Here is a 14,754-nt window from a genome sequence, read left to right on the forward strand (position 1 = left end):
CTGGGCATTTACGTCAAATCAGAACATGCACAAACCAGACCGAACCGGCCAAGCCAGCTAAACATAGCCTCAATATGTTTAGCGGCTCCTGCCGTGGTAATATGCTTCATTTCGGCGCCAAGAAACACGAGACAGACTGTCTTCTCCGATTGGAAAGGGGGGCACACAGAGATGGGTGGCCATGCTCCCCTCCTATTGGGTCAGACACAGTGGGAACCGAACAGAAAGAAAAAAGAAACAGGAAGTGGAGCTGAAGGAAAAACACGCAGTCACCAACGGTGGCCACCCTGATGATTTTCTTTCTTTTTTGTCTTCTTTTTTTTCTTGTTCTTATATTTAGAACTAATGGCCCTAAATCGAATTGGAAACATGGACTGTTAAAGAATCATTCATAAGAACACATCAATTGTCTTTTTACTCACACACGTAAAAGTCATTTTAAATACACCACACAATACAACAACAACACATTGAGTCATTTTGTTTATATTCTCTCGTAGATGGTCCCTCACACTCAAAAAGTATTTAGTTGGTAACAATATTGGTGCATGTACCAGGCATTAGGTACAGGCCCGCAGATAATGAAGCTCTCCAGAGTGCAGTTGTACCTAAGAGAAGCACGGTTTTCATCAAGCATTTCTGATCAAGTATTTATGAAGCCGACTGGCGTAGCCTGCCAGCCCGAGGCAAGACAGGCACTTAACTGAACTGGAATCAGGAAGATAATGTATTTCTTGGTCTTCACTGGCTTTATATATACAATATATGGATATATTTTCGTTTTGTTCTTAAATATTATTCATTTTTTACATTTTTGCCATCAAACAAATGATATGGTCATACTTGGCAGTGGCGGGCTTTCAGGGCCCCCAAGGCCTTCTCTGCTGGCCTAAAAACATCTGAATCACAGATTAATGTGAATTATATTTTGTCCGTAAATTCTTATTAAATAATTGTAAATTGTCTTTAAAGATTCATTTTATTGCTTTTCCACTGCCACTTCCAGATGTGTGTTTTTGTATTTAAGCATTTAACCAATCACATTTCAGCCATCATTTGTTACCTGGGTCAGAAATCTAATTGGATGCCTTCTGCAGTTCTGCAGGCCCTTGAGTATAAAAATCAATGTCGATGAAACTATTGCTTTAACCAGTCTGAGTTCGAGTTGGCGACCTTAAGGCCTGCTAGAAGGGGCTGGAAATGTCAGAGTTTTCACTAACCATGATAGGCTAGTCACATGTCACATACTCTTCAAGATATTTTTAAGGCATTTTTTTCAAGAATAGATGAACATGATTAAGGTTACAGCTCCGAAGCTAGCAAAATAATTTCAGGCTACCATGAATCCACACATTCCTAGTAAAAAAATTGAAGTTTAATGACATTATTTATTAACTTTCTTCAAGTCACAAGTTATTTCCTGGCCAACAGCACCCTACAGTGGACATGTTGTAATATCACACCATACTCTCAGCTGATTGATTCAGACGTAGCACTACTGAAAGGCTAGGAGTGATATACATGGCCTAGCACTGGATTTGAAATATTTTACATTTTTTGGACGTCTGTTGAACGGCACTCTCCTGCGAATTTTCTGAACTGAAACTGTCTGTAGACCTTCAGTCATTTGATCGATATCATCACATAGTGGAAAAAGTCAGACTGGTATAGGAGAGCTTCTACTGATTTCTGGCAACCAAATGGCAAATACAAGATTAACAAACAATAAATAGATGCTTGATATGAAGTGAGGTACATCTTGGGCAGGAGAAAATGTTGATGGTAAGAAGCAGTTGTCATTGTTTTAATAAGGACAATCACATGAATGCGTTGCAAATTGCCTGTATAACAAAAAAGGGAAAACATGGTGTTCAGCTTCATCCACGCCTTTGTGTTTGCACTTCAATGCTCAGCCAAAAAAAATATGTGCTACTGAGGAGTAAATGTGTTTTTCCTGAAATATTTGACCCTTTACAAATAGGGGTCAGATCTCGGATAAGGCAATGCCCCGTTGCATAACATAGTCATCATCACATCATTTGCAGTATCTGTGTCAGAGGGTGTGAGTGGGAAAGGAGGGGGTTGATGGTGGGGTCTGGAGGAAGGAGGGAGACTTTGAAGATTTTGAAGTAAAGACGTCCTCAGAAGTCTATTTGAGGGGAGGCCCACATTCTCTCTTTGACGTAAATGAATTTCCTGAGAGACACACAACCTGTTCTCGTTTCCAGGGCTTGCTGAGTTCATCAAGGCTTATTAGTGCTTCCTTAGGGACCGCTGAGAAAATTGGTCTTTGGTTTCAAATAAATACACAACATTTTACTGAGTTTAATTAGGCAAAAGGAAGCCAAGAAGGTATTCATGTAGCAATTGTGGGGTCTACAATGTCCTTCTAAATAACGTGACACATTCCTTTGTGATATAAAAACTTCACATTCACAGCGTCGATGGAAAAAAAACACAGGTCTTGAATCTAATGTTTCATGAAATTGATCTTTAAAAATACAGTTGTAGGAGAAGAATAATTTTGAAAAATAACATTCTGAATGAAAAATGTAGATTCGGACTAAACTTGCAGTCAAACAGTGGAATGTTTTCGTTGTCAAACTTACTCGATGGAACGTAATGACGAGGGGAGAAAGGGAGGGTTGAGGGCAGGGGCGTGGGGCAGGTGTTGAAAGATGGAGGAGGAAACGAGTGGGGGTGGGAGGTGGTTGGCTGCCAAGCACATCACAAGTAGGGACAACGAGTGGGGTCGTAGCACTCAAACTAAACGCAATGCTCCGTGAGCTCGCATGGAGTCAGATACGTTGCGCTCAAGCAAGTTTACCTCAAACGTACATTTTAAAGGACAACGACACCATTTTTTGGTTTCCTAACTGACGTCAGAAAAACATTTTATAGCATCTAAAATACCCAAAACACGCAGGCTGATATTTTTAGTCAAATGCAAAACACCAATAAAAATGACTTAAAGTTGATAAAACTGCAACAAATTGAACCTGGAAGTGGCCAGTTTTAGAAGGTCCCGCCCCCTTGTTCGTGGTGTCACGCCAAGACGTCTTGCCTTGCTCGAGAATCAAAACAATGGCTTCTGATTCAGAGAAGATGCTTTCTTGTTACTCATCCAGTTATGAATAGGATTCAAATAGTTCTGAAGAGGAAAGCATACATGTTTGCAATCGATTAAAGGAGTCCTCCCATATCAATTCGAGCCGTCAATGACAGCAATGTAGCACCTAGAAAATGCAGAAGATGGCGCCCAAGCTCCGTTGGAAATGGGCTGATTTGTCTGCTAGGAATTTGTGTCAGCGAATATCAAATAGTTGTCTTTGTGCAACACACGATTCACCATCACGTTATTTATGTGTTTTCCTTCTAATTTCACCATCAACACGGATCAACACGAAGTTCACAGACCAAACAAAATGCATTGTGTGTCGCTTTCTCGGTCAGGGGCGTTCCAAACGTGATGTCACGTGGGGATCGTCATCAACTCGAAAACAAGACATCCTGAATAGTCAGCGTGAGTCTTAAAACGCAAAATATAGCTATATGCGGTGCAATCTTTGTAAAATACACTCAGTAGAAGTCATTTGAAGTGATTTTACAAATTATGGCCACAACTTGTCCGGAGGCGTCGGTTCTCCTTTAAGCGGGGGCTCATGTTCTCATTCTCTCGTAGCTCCCTGCCAGAATGCTTCATGGGGAGAGGCGAGGGCCAGAGAGATAAAAGAGCAAAACATAAAAAGTGTGAAATATCACTGCCACAGCTTGCTACTAAAAAGAAGAAGCAGATACTTTTAACCCGACCTGTATACACATGTGTGCTCTCACAAACATATAGTGGCTTCCCTGCTGGTTGTCCAGATGAGGTTTGGTGGCCCTGGACAAGGATTGCCTTGTAACTTGCTCAATGGTGTATTTTAGCTCCTAAATATGCTTGGTGAGAGGGAGGCAGACTTGGTTTCGGCCAAACACGTTCAATCGACTGTAAATCCATCCATATATACACCTGTAATGCCTTTTACTGTACAATCTTACTCTTGTTATAGTCAGTAAGGTAGCACTGTCCCATTATTTCTTAGTTTTTATGAATATTTGACGACCAAGGTCTGTAACGTGACTTCATGTTGCCTTCATTCTTATCCCTTACTGGTTACTACACTCAGCTGACTATTCTGCTCATCGTTTACTCTGTTTGATTGCTCCTGTACTTCAAGTTGTTTTGGACCTAAGTGGGATATGTGTCCTGGGGTATATCACACTTACCCCTTCTATGCAGAAAAACAACAAAATTAGCCACTGGTCTTCCAAGCGAAAATGCTCATTGAATAAATGAATAGACAAACATGAATAAATAAATAAATAAATAAATAAATAAATAAATAAATAAATACATGAAAGTAATTCACAAATAAATAAATACACAAACAAACAAACAAACACACACACGCACATACACGCACACACACAACACGCACATACACACAAACACACATACACACACACACACATACACACAAACACACATACACACATACAAACATTCAAACATACAAACATACAAACATACAAATATATAAATACGTATATAAATTTAGATCTTCCTGGTCTTCCTGAAGAGAGACATTACTGTGGTGTACACATCATAAACTGTACACAGCAAACACACCGGCATACCAAAATTACTATACAATCAAGTACACTCACAAGCGCATGTGAGTGAAATATATGTAAGCTGTTCGTTTGTCTACTTTCTTGTGGCTTTCCCTCTGTCAACAGTCTCCCGACCGTGTTTTTGTCTGCCATTGTTCAGTTTACTGCTCTATAATCAAGGGTATAATTGAATCCCATGCATCTGTGAGTGCTCTTATGTCTCTTCCATTTTGTCTTATGCTCAAATGCGTGTCTCACTCACAGATGCTGGAGGCTTTCATTGATGACATACAAAGAGCAGCTAAGTGCTAGAGGTCCTATGGCCTTTGTCGACTGTCAGCTGGCCTGTGATGTAATATGTTGCAAGGGAACCTTCCTTCTTCATGTTGGAGGCGGTCTGGCTGCGGTCCGTACAAGAGATTGATGCACTTATAAGGAAGATTTATAAGGAACTGCAAGATCTCCACTTGCTGATGGTGTAAAAATGGATAGGGCGATCACTGATCATTTCTGAACGCCTGGCCACCCATTTTTGTATATTATGCAGGGCTAATGCCTCCAAACATGACACTGTTCATCTTTCAAAAACATACATATATTTTTTTCAGTTCCATTCAATGTGCTTCTTAACACGTCTTGGCTTTGCGCATCTTCTTCCCCCACCAATTTCATCTGTTTTTATTGATTTGTCCCATTCAGTTCTATAATTGCCCGATTGTCCTGTAAAATCAATTGAAATCATGTGGCTCCATGCTGATGGAGAAAAGTGTGGACCTGAAACGCCCGTCAGTGTCAATCAACGAAAGCAGAAAGCTGACAGAGAGAAGTGGGTTATGGGAGCCTGTGACGCACTCTGCTCTTGCAGCTGTAAGAGTAGGATGACAAACTGGCGTCAGTAGCCTTACATGGGTACAACAACGTGCGGTAAAAGCATTCCACTTAGCCGTGCGGTCTTGATGGGAGGAAATGATGTGTGTGAATTTCAAATGAGCTCAGTGTATGCAGGATTTGTTAGCGTGTGATGCATTTTAGTCACTGAAGTAAATCGATGAAAAGGTTTCTTCAGCCGTCATCTGTACTTCTTTGAAGGTGTCAGACGTTTCGCTTCTTATCCAAGAAACTTCGTCAGCAAACTAAATTTTTACTGGTAGTTTAGGCCCGATATAGATATCCCTACTGTCCAGACATGGCGGTGCCGGACTCTGCTTTGATAGGTCCCTGCTTTCAGGTTGGGGGGAGCAGATGACGACTCCTGCGGCTCCACTGATTGTTCCTATTGTCCTGACTAACGACTGGCCTGATTGCCCCACATCCTCCGGCATCACCTCATCAGTATTACTAATCCTATGTTGCCTAAGTTGGCTGTTGTACGTACGATCCAAATTGAACCTCAGCCCACCATATCGGTTTAATGAAGGATTTAGCTGTTTCATGAAAATCGCTTCTTTTACTCCCCTTTCAAACCATCTATGTTCTTTTGCTAAGATTTTAACCTCATTGTCGTCAAATGAGTCGTTGCTAGCTTTTAGGTGCATATGTACTGCCGATTGAGGCCCACTAGTGTTATCCCTGCGATGTTGAAAAAGTCTTTCTTTGAGAATTTGTTTAGTCTCCCCAATGTACTGCTCTTTACAATTTTCATTCTTATAATGTATTGAATAAACTACATTACTTTGTTTTTCATTTGGCAGGCTGTCTTTTGGATGCACTAATTTTTGCCTTAGTGTTTATCGGTTTGAAATAAGTAGGAATTTTGTGTTGCCAAAGGACTCTTTGTAGTTTTTCAGAAACTCTTGCAATGTAAGGCACTGCTACTCCTCTCCATTTTGTATCTTCAGAATTTTTGGTTTCATTCCCTATTCTTTCTTTCTGACATTTGTTAAATGACCACTGAGGGTACCCAGTTTGTGAGTGGTCTCCTGATATGTTGTGGCTCCTTTTCTCTACCTTCGATGCTAGTTGGTATAAGTTTAGCCCTATGCTGGAGGGTTCTGATAACTCCGAGTTTGTGTTGTAAAGGGTGGTTAGAATCGAAAAGTAAGTATTGGTCAGTGTGCGTAGCCTTCCTCAAGACTTCTGTTTTTAGCGCTCTGTCCTCTTTTATAATTACCTTACAATCCAAAAGGGCGAGTTGGTTCTCTTTAATGTCCTCAACTAATGTTGATGTCTACCGAGTTGAGGTGATCTGTGAAGGATTGAATTTCTTGTTTTTTAATTAGGACAAAAGTATCGTCCACATATATAAACCAGTGTCTAGGTTTTGTCCCCGGGAAGGATGTGAGGGCCTGTTTCTCAATCTCTTCCATGTACAGATTAGCCACTATGGGTGAAATGGTGAGCCCATAGCACAATCAAGAATTTGTTTGTAAAATATTTCCCTAAATTGAAAATACGTAGTATTAAGGCAGATTTCCAATAATTGGCAGATCTGCCAATTATTGGAAATCGGCCTTAATATTTCTAATAATTATTGGAAATCTGCCTTAATACTATGTATTTCCCATAATTGGCAGATCGGCAGATCTGCCAATTATTGGAAATCTGCCTTTATACTACTACTAAAGAAACCTTTTCATCGATTCACTACTCCTGTATGACTGAGAGCTTACACAGACATATCACTGAAGTAAAGATGACATGTCGGTGTCACAGGAGCTGTAAAGAAAACTATTTTTTTCTTGGTTTGCATTTGTGCATCTCAACTCGCATTTTACAGTGTGTGTTTGGTAGTGGCCCCTCTTTCTGATCCAAAATCAGTCACCAATCAATCAGAATGGTTACAAGTCAGAAATCTATTCCATGTATTTTTTTCACCCCAGTCCCAATCCTACATAGATAGGTCAGTAATATATCTGCTCAGCTCACATACACGCAAGTTAAGCACATCATGCATCATACACGAGAGGGAAAATGGAAATGTACATATTTGACATTACATGCAAAGCCTTAGTCATGCAACTCCTCTGTGAGACACACATTAGTGCACACACACACACACACACACACACACACACACACACACACACACACACGCACACACACACGCACACACACGCACACGCACATGCACACGCACACGCACACGCGCACGCACACACACACACACATACACACTTGCCAGAGGCAATATCTTCAGCGTTTTATGAAAGAATATTTCAAATTGAACCTGGAAGTGGCCAGTTTCAGAAGGTCCCGCCCCCTTGTTGGTGGTGTCACCCCAAGATGTCTTGCCTTGCTGGAGAATCAAAACAATGGCTTCAGATTCGGAGAATATGCTTTCTTGTTACTCATCCAGTTATGAATATGATTCAAATAGTTTTGAAGAGGAAATCATACATGTTTGCAATCGATTAAAGAATTTATTCCGGTCATTTTGAGGTATCTGGGGGCGGGAAATATAGCACCAAAAAGAGGCAGAAGATGGCGACAAAGCTCTGCGTAAGGAATTAATCAGCCCGTTTCCACGGGCAGTGGAAACGGGCTGAATTAATTAGCCCGTCTCCATGTGCTACACAAAGTTTTCAGACGAAACAAAGTACAGCAAAATGCGTTGACGTGATGGAAGTACTGCTACAATGTGTCCTTTTTTCGGTCAGGGGCGTTCTTTCAGTGACGTAACGTGGGGATCGTCATCAACTCGAAAACAAGACTTCCGGAATATTCAGCGCGAGTCTTAAAACGTAAAATATAGCTATATGCGGTGGAATCTTTGTAAAATACGCTGAGTAGAAGTCTTTTGAAGCTATTTTACAAATTATGGACACAACTTGTCCGTGTACGTCAGTTGTCCTTTAAATACAATACTCATCTGAGGTACATCTTGGACTCAACATGTCCACACTGGCTGACTGTAGCTTATGTTTATAAACCAGCCACAGTGGGAAAACTGTGAACTGATCAGTCACAGATCAATAATGTTTAGCCGTAACGCCAATGACAGATTTGTTGACCTGGTATTTACCAGGAAAAATGGCTGCTATCAAAGTGATGATTGATTAGCAATAATTGTGGTTGTGTGTGTGTGTGTGTGTGTGTGTGTGTGTGTGTGTGTGTGTGTGTGTGTGTGTGTGTGTATGTATGTGTGTGTCACTTTGAATAGCCCCCCAGTGATTGATATGTAACAATCCATGATGAGAAGCATATTGTGATAATCTTGAACTCACAACCAGCAGTTTGGTTGTCATGCACCACCTCCAGCACAGGAAGTACTGCAAGTGCTGGCCTAGTATTATTGTGATCAACCGGGCACCGAACAGCTAGTTTATGGTCCATTGATTATGAGTCCCCTTGATCTTTGTCCCAATGTATCTTAGTAACCAGGTATTTTCAATACCTAGGATCTGTGCGAATTGCAAGTGGTCCCATCGTTGTTACGGCAGTCCGATTTCAATGGCAGATGTGGAACGGAGTTGGGCGGGTGAGAGGGCAGGAGGGGGAGATTCATGAAGCGACAGAAGAGGAGCAGATGAGTAAAGAGGGCAAGGAAATGTTGGTGGGCTGCACCGCTGAAATGCCAGTTGCTCTATGTTGAGGTTCGTGTGGCATTTGAACCGCAGTTAAGGACAGAGATCGCCGCAGAGGCTGCTTCTGCGTTTTGTATCACCAGACTTTTTAGTTTGTACTCAGATCACACGAAAAAAGATGCAGAGGAGGCACTCATCGGGTATCATGGGATGTCACCTGGACAATTCACGCCCTGATAAGCAGGTAGAGTGTTTCTTGAGGTCAAGACTTTCTGGACAGTATATACGCGTACCTGCTCCTGCGTTTTTGCATGCGTGTGCTGGTAATTTGAAAATTGTCTTCTCAGTAACAGTGAGATAGAACAACTTGAAGCAATGTCTAAATTAAGCTTCATCTAGCCTACTTTTTCGGTCAGTTATGAGTGTGCAGCATTTTGGTGAATAAGCGTGAAACGGCTGATGAGAGATTTAATGTCACTGTTATTATTTCATGACCACCATGTTCCTTTCATAAAATGAGATGTGTTCTTTTTATCCTTTCTTTTCCGAAGGAATACCATTGCTCGGCATGTCTTCATTGGTGTTCAATAAGTTATAGTAGAAATCTTGAATCCTGACTTTTCTTCTGAAGATGAGCAGTGATTGTCTTCTTCTTCTTTTCCTTTCGGCTTTTCCCTTCAAGGGGTCGCCACAGCAAATTAGTGTCCTCCATCTTTAGAGGTTTGATCTGCATGTTTGTTTTGGCCAAGCTTTTACGTCGGATGCCCTTCCTGACACAACCCTCTGTATTTATCCAGGCTTGGGACCGGCACAAGAAGACATATGTCCCTTTGTGGCTACAGAACAAGCAACTCGCTCAACTGAGAATGTATTTCATAAATATACTTATCACAATCTAATTTTATTTCAGCTATTTTTTTTGTATGTTGTTGTTATGTCATAATTATTTGTATGTATATGTGGCCCGTATTGTATGTATATTTGCTGTCTATTAGCTATCTAGCTGGCTAGCTGGCTAACCATTTATTCTTAAAATGTCAAATTTAAAAGGAATCCCTAAGAGACCCATGAAATGTAATCAGGGCCCATCTTGCGCTCATTCCAAAATTGTCATCCTTTACAAATTTACGCTCACCATACTTAATCACCTCACAACTCTAATCTCCACAGTTTTGGAGTAGTATGTAACTCGGCAATCATTCTCTTGAATCTGGAACGTGAACGTGGCCTCTGGTGAATGTTGTTGTTTTTCACTGTTGAGGCATCCATTTTTAAAGACCCGAATTCCAAATTGTATGAGGCTATTTCATAGTAACCAGATATTTCATTGTAGCCATTTCTCAGACACACACACACACACACACACACACACACACACACACACACACACACACACACACACACACACACACACACACACACACACACACACACACACACACACACACACACACACACACACACACACACACACGCACACCTGCACTGACATCACATCCAATTAAGCCATTGGAAAACTTTTTGCTAATTTTTTTGGGTCAGAATTTTCAAGACATTTACATTGCATTTTTATATTATACATTATACAGATGTACCTTAACTTGTGATAAAATTATGTTTTTTTTCTTCTAATACACTAATCATAACTAGAACATAATGAATAATTGGTTTAGCGTATATTGTGGAGGAGCTCAGATGGCCCGCTCGAATGAGCTGCTCCCATTTTCACTTGACTGACCACAGGCTGCCTTTGGACTCATCTCCTCTCCCGCTCTTATCTTTCTCTCTTTTGCTTTGCTCTTTTGCTCTTTTCTCTCACCATCTGCCTTTATGCCTGATCTGCCTACATATCTTCTTACTGTCTCTGGAGAAGACTGGGGGATGCGGGTTGAGAGGGAAAACGGAGAAAACGTTGGAAATAGCAGAAATGGGGTGGAGGAAGGAGGAGTGGATGAGAAGCGACAGAGATTGAGCACATTTATATATGCCACAATAAATTCACCTGTACAATCACATGATGATAATAATAATAATAATAATAATAATAATAATAATAATAATAATAATAATAATAATAATAATAAATTTTTATAAGCACCTTTCAAAACTCTCAAGGTCACTTTACAATCACAGTTTATTTTTTTAATATTTTTTTATTTAGCTCTGCATATGGCAATAGAACATATTTAATTAATTTTAACTGAAAGTATTGTATGTTTCATTTGATTTAGTTAATTGATGATTTATATATATATATATAACCATCTTATCTCATCTCAGTTCGCTGACGAAGCCTCTTGGACAGGAGGCGAAACGTCCGAAACCTTCACTTTTGTACAGATGACGGCTGAAGAAACCTTCTCATCGATATCCATCTTATATATATATATATATATATATATATATATATATATATATACACACAGTAAAGTCTCGTTATATCGATATCGGATATATCGATAGTCCCGGTTATATCGATACTATTTCTATGCACGCGCGGAGAAAATTACATGCAAACAGGGTCGGATATATCGATATTTTTTCGGACTCCCTTGAATATCGATGTAACGAGACTTTACTGTGTATGTGTATATATATATATATATATATTTAATTATGTATTTCTTTATTTCTTTATTTACCTGTTAATTGTTTTTATTTCGCTCTGCACAGAGCAATTGAGCGTATTTAATTCACGTTAAGTGAAAATGTTGCGTCTCATTTTATTTAGTTAATTGATTACTATTTTATTTCTTTGTTTGTTTGTTTTTTGTTTGTTTATCTGTTTCCTGTGAGGCACTCTGAATTGCCTTGTGTACAAATCGTGCCCGGCAAATAAGCTTGCATTTTCTTGCTTTGATGCATTAGGATCAGTCCAAATTTTCTCCCATTACAAAAAAAAAACTGCTCTCAACTCCAAGGTCGAAAACTCTCATTGGTTCCCAGACAAACAGACATACACAAGCTTCTCCTGTCACCACAGAGAGAGAGTCCATTACTGCCAGGTATGGGTAAATGTCACAATAGCAGGATGTCATAAAGCTCTGGAGTGCTGAAGTGGTCTAATGGGTTTTGTTCAGGTTGAGGTGACACGTGCACACTCCCACACGCACTTGTGCCGTCACACGCTCTTCCAGGAAACAATTTACCAACAAGTTGATGATCGCTTTGACTACTGAGCAAATATGATTGAAGTGTTCATATGATTTGTGTTGGGGAGCATGTTATGGGAATCACCTGTCGTTTTTCATTGAAAGGAGAAAAGAGTGGCAATCGTTGCTGCCATTACTTTTCATACCACCAATTCCGCTGGGGTTAATAAAAGATGCAGGCGAATATGTGAGTTCAAGTTGAAAACGTTTTTCTGACCTCGAATTTTCTCCAAATGTGGCCTACCGTCAAGGCATCTTATATTGTGCTGGCATTAGTGTGCCGGAGAATGTCACTGTTTATTGTTGAGTTGGGATCTCATTCAGACGCATCAGACAGTTTTTTTGATGATTATAAATACCCTAGCAAAGACTTTGTGATAGCACTTGAATGCTGCCCCATGTGCACTGCACGTTGTATGGTTAAAAGATGGTCATGGATGCAAGCAGAGTGGTAAAGAAAGAGGTCGCTGGCAGTCGTCAAGCAAAGCTGCCTTGGGGTGAGGCAGATGCGTGAGCCAATACAATAAAAGTGTCACGTGTGCTCATTTGCTTTTGTGTGTTGCCTCAGTGATGGAGGGGGCAAAAATGATAGAGGAGAAAACATCTGGTCTGATTTGAATATCTTTATTCAGCATCCATTGGTGGCCATTCAATATTAAGTGTCTTTCAATGTTGTCTTTATTTATATTGCGCTTTCACAACAACCAATAAAAAGTTGGTGCTCAGCTGGTTAGCATGTCAGCCTCACAGTACACGATTGTAGGTGCAATTTTGGGCTCTTGCCTTCCTCTGTGTAAAGCAGGTTCTCCCCTATGCCTGTGTGACTTTTCCCCGGGTACTCCCAATTCCTCCCACGTTCCAAAACACACATGGCAGGTTATCACTCAAAATTGGTGTGATTGTGAGTCCAAATGGTTGTCTGTATATCAGAAATCAGAATTCAGAAATCAGAATCATCTTTATTGCCAAGTATGTGGAACACACAAGGAATTTGTTTCCGGTAGAACACGCTGCACAAGTATCATCAGTATCATCATTTTTTTTTTTTTTTGTTCTTTTGACTTCAAGACGGCGCCGCGAGAGTGGCTGCCTTTCCAGCAGCTCATGTATTTTTGTTTTTCTACTTTCATTCCTTTCATCACTTTGCTGCTGTGAAATGGAAATTTCTCCACTGTGAGACTAATAAAGGCATATCCATCCATCCATCCATCCATCCATACAGTTCCATTTCGGCTACTGTTCAGAGAGTAAATGGCTTGGGGGAAGAAGCTGTTTAAATGTCTGCTGGATTTGGTGCGCATGGATCGGTGGGCAGGGTGCGGAGGGTCCAGTCGGATTTTCCGCGCCCTAGTTTGTGTCCGATAAGCAGCCTGGATAATGGATGGATGGACCAACGAGTGAATTAGCACCATTAAAAAAACAACTAGAAATGCCACCCATATTTTTATCCATCCATCCATCCATCCATCCATCCATCCATTTTCTGCCGCTTATCCAGGGTCGGGTTGCGGGGGCAGCAGCTTCAGTAGGGAAGCCCAGACTTCCCTCTCCCCAGCCTCTTCTTCTAGCTCGTCCTGGCGGATCCCGAGGCGTTCCCAAGCCAGCTGGGAGACATCATCAGATTTTTCTAAATCTTATAGATGACTTTTAGTTGCATGCAGGAACAATAATAATAATAATAATAATAATAATAATAATAATAATAATAATAATAATAATAATTTAAAACAGATTCTTTTCTTACAGACAGTGTATTGTAGGTGTTCATAGTGCACTCCGACGAAGGCGGAAGTATACTCCGAAACATGTCAGGTATTTGAACACCTACAATACACTGTCTGTATGAAAAGAATCTGTTTTAAATTAGATATCAAGTATACAGGATGAACTTAATACAACTAATAATAATAATAATAATAACAATAATAATAATAATACATTTAATTTATAAGCGCCTTTCAAAACTCTCAAGGACACATTACAGTCACAGGATATTTTTTCTGCGGGCGAGCAGCGGCAGAAATTAAAAAAGAACAAATAGCTGTGTTTTTCAGTAAATAAATCCGAATTGACAAGTGAATTCACAACATTTTGAAAGAAGCCAGACTATATTTTTATCAGAATATTCTAGCATATCTGAATTATTATTATTTTTTGTCCTCTCTTCACAAGTCATCCGGTACCAGCGTGCTGGTGGACATCGCAGTGATGGGTGAGGCCCATGGATTGATATCAGACTTGCTGGCAGACCCATCGCTGCCCCCTAACACTTGCAGCTCTCTGAAGGCTGTCAGCAGTCTCCTCAGCACGCATATTATCCTCCAGCCACTCCATCGGCCCTACGTGCCAACAGTCACACACGCCAGCTGCGATTCAGCGGACGGGCTGGATAAAGTAGAAAGGCTGGCCATTCCAAAGGTGAGTTTTATTTTATGTTTTTATGTCTTCCTCTGCGTTCTTAACAGAGACGATTTGTATCTTTT

At 40.5% G+C, this 14,754-nt stretch overlaps 1 protein-coding gene across 2 annotated transcripts in view; it reads left to right on the forward strand.

Moving 5' to 3' along the window:
• Window positions 1–14,754, forward strand: part of LOC148888255 (cGMP-inhibited 3',5'-cyclic phosphodiesterase 3A-like) — a 36,863-nt gene that overhangs the window by 5,766 nt on the left and 16,343 nt on the right. Inside the window, exons 1-2 of one of the 2 annotated variants that reach the window (XM_089014059.1) lie at window positions 9,227–9,363; window positions 14,444–14,689. In XM_089014059.1, the coding sequence (XP_088870185.1) occupies window positions 9,298–9,363; window positions 14,444–14,689 (312 nt within the window). In that variant the 5' untranslated portion in view covers window positions 9,227–9,297. Of the gene's footprint in view, window positions 1–9,226; window positions 9,364–14,443; window positions 14,690–14,754 lie in introns of those variants that run through there. The other variant, XM_089014058.1, reaches the window with a different exon arrangement.

Source organism: Hippocampus bargibanti, linkage group LG14 (genome assembly GCF_051943395.1).
Source record: "Hippocampus bargibanti isolate YZ-2025 linkage group LG14, ASM5194339v1, whole genome shotgun sequence".
NCBI lineage: Eukaryota > Metazoa > Chordata > Actinopteri > Syngnathiformes > Syngnathidae > Hippocampus > Hippocampus bargibanti.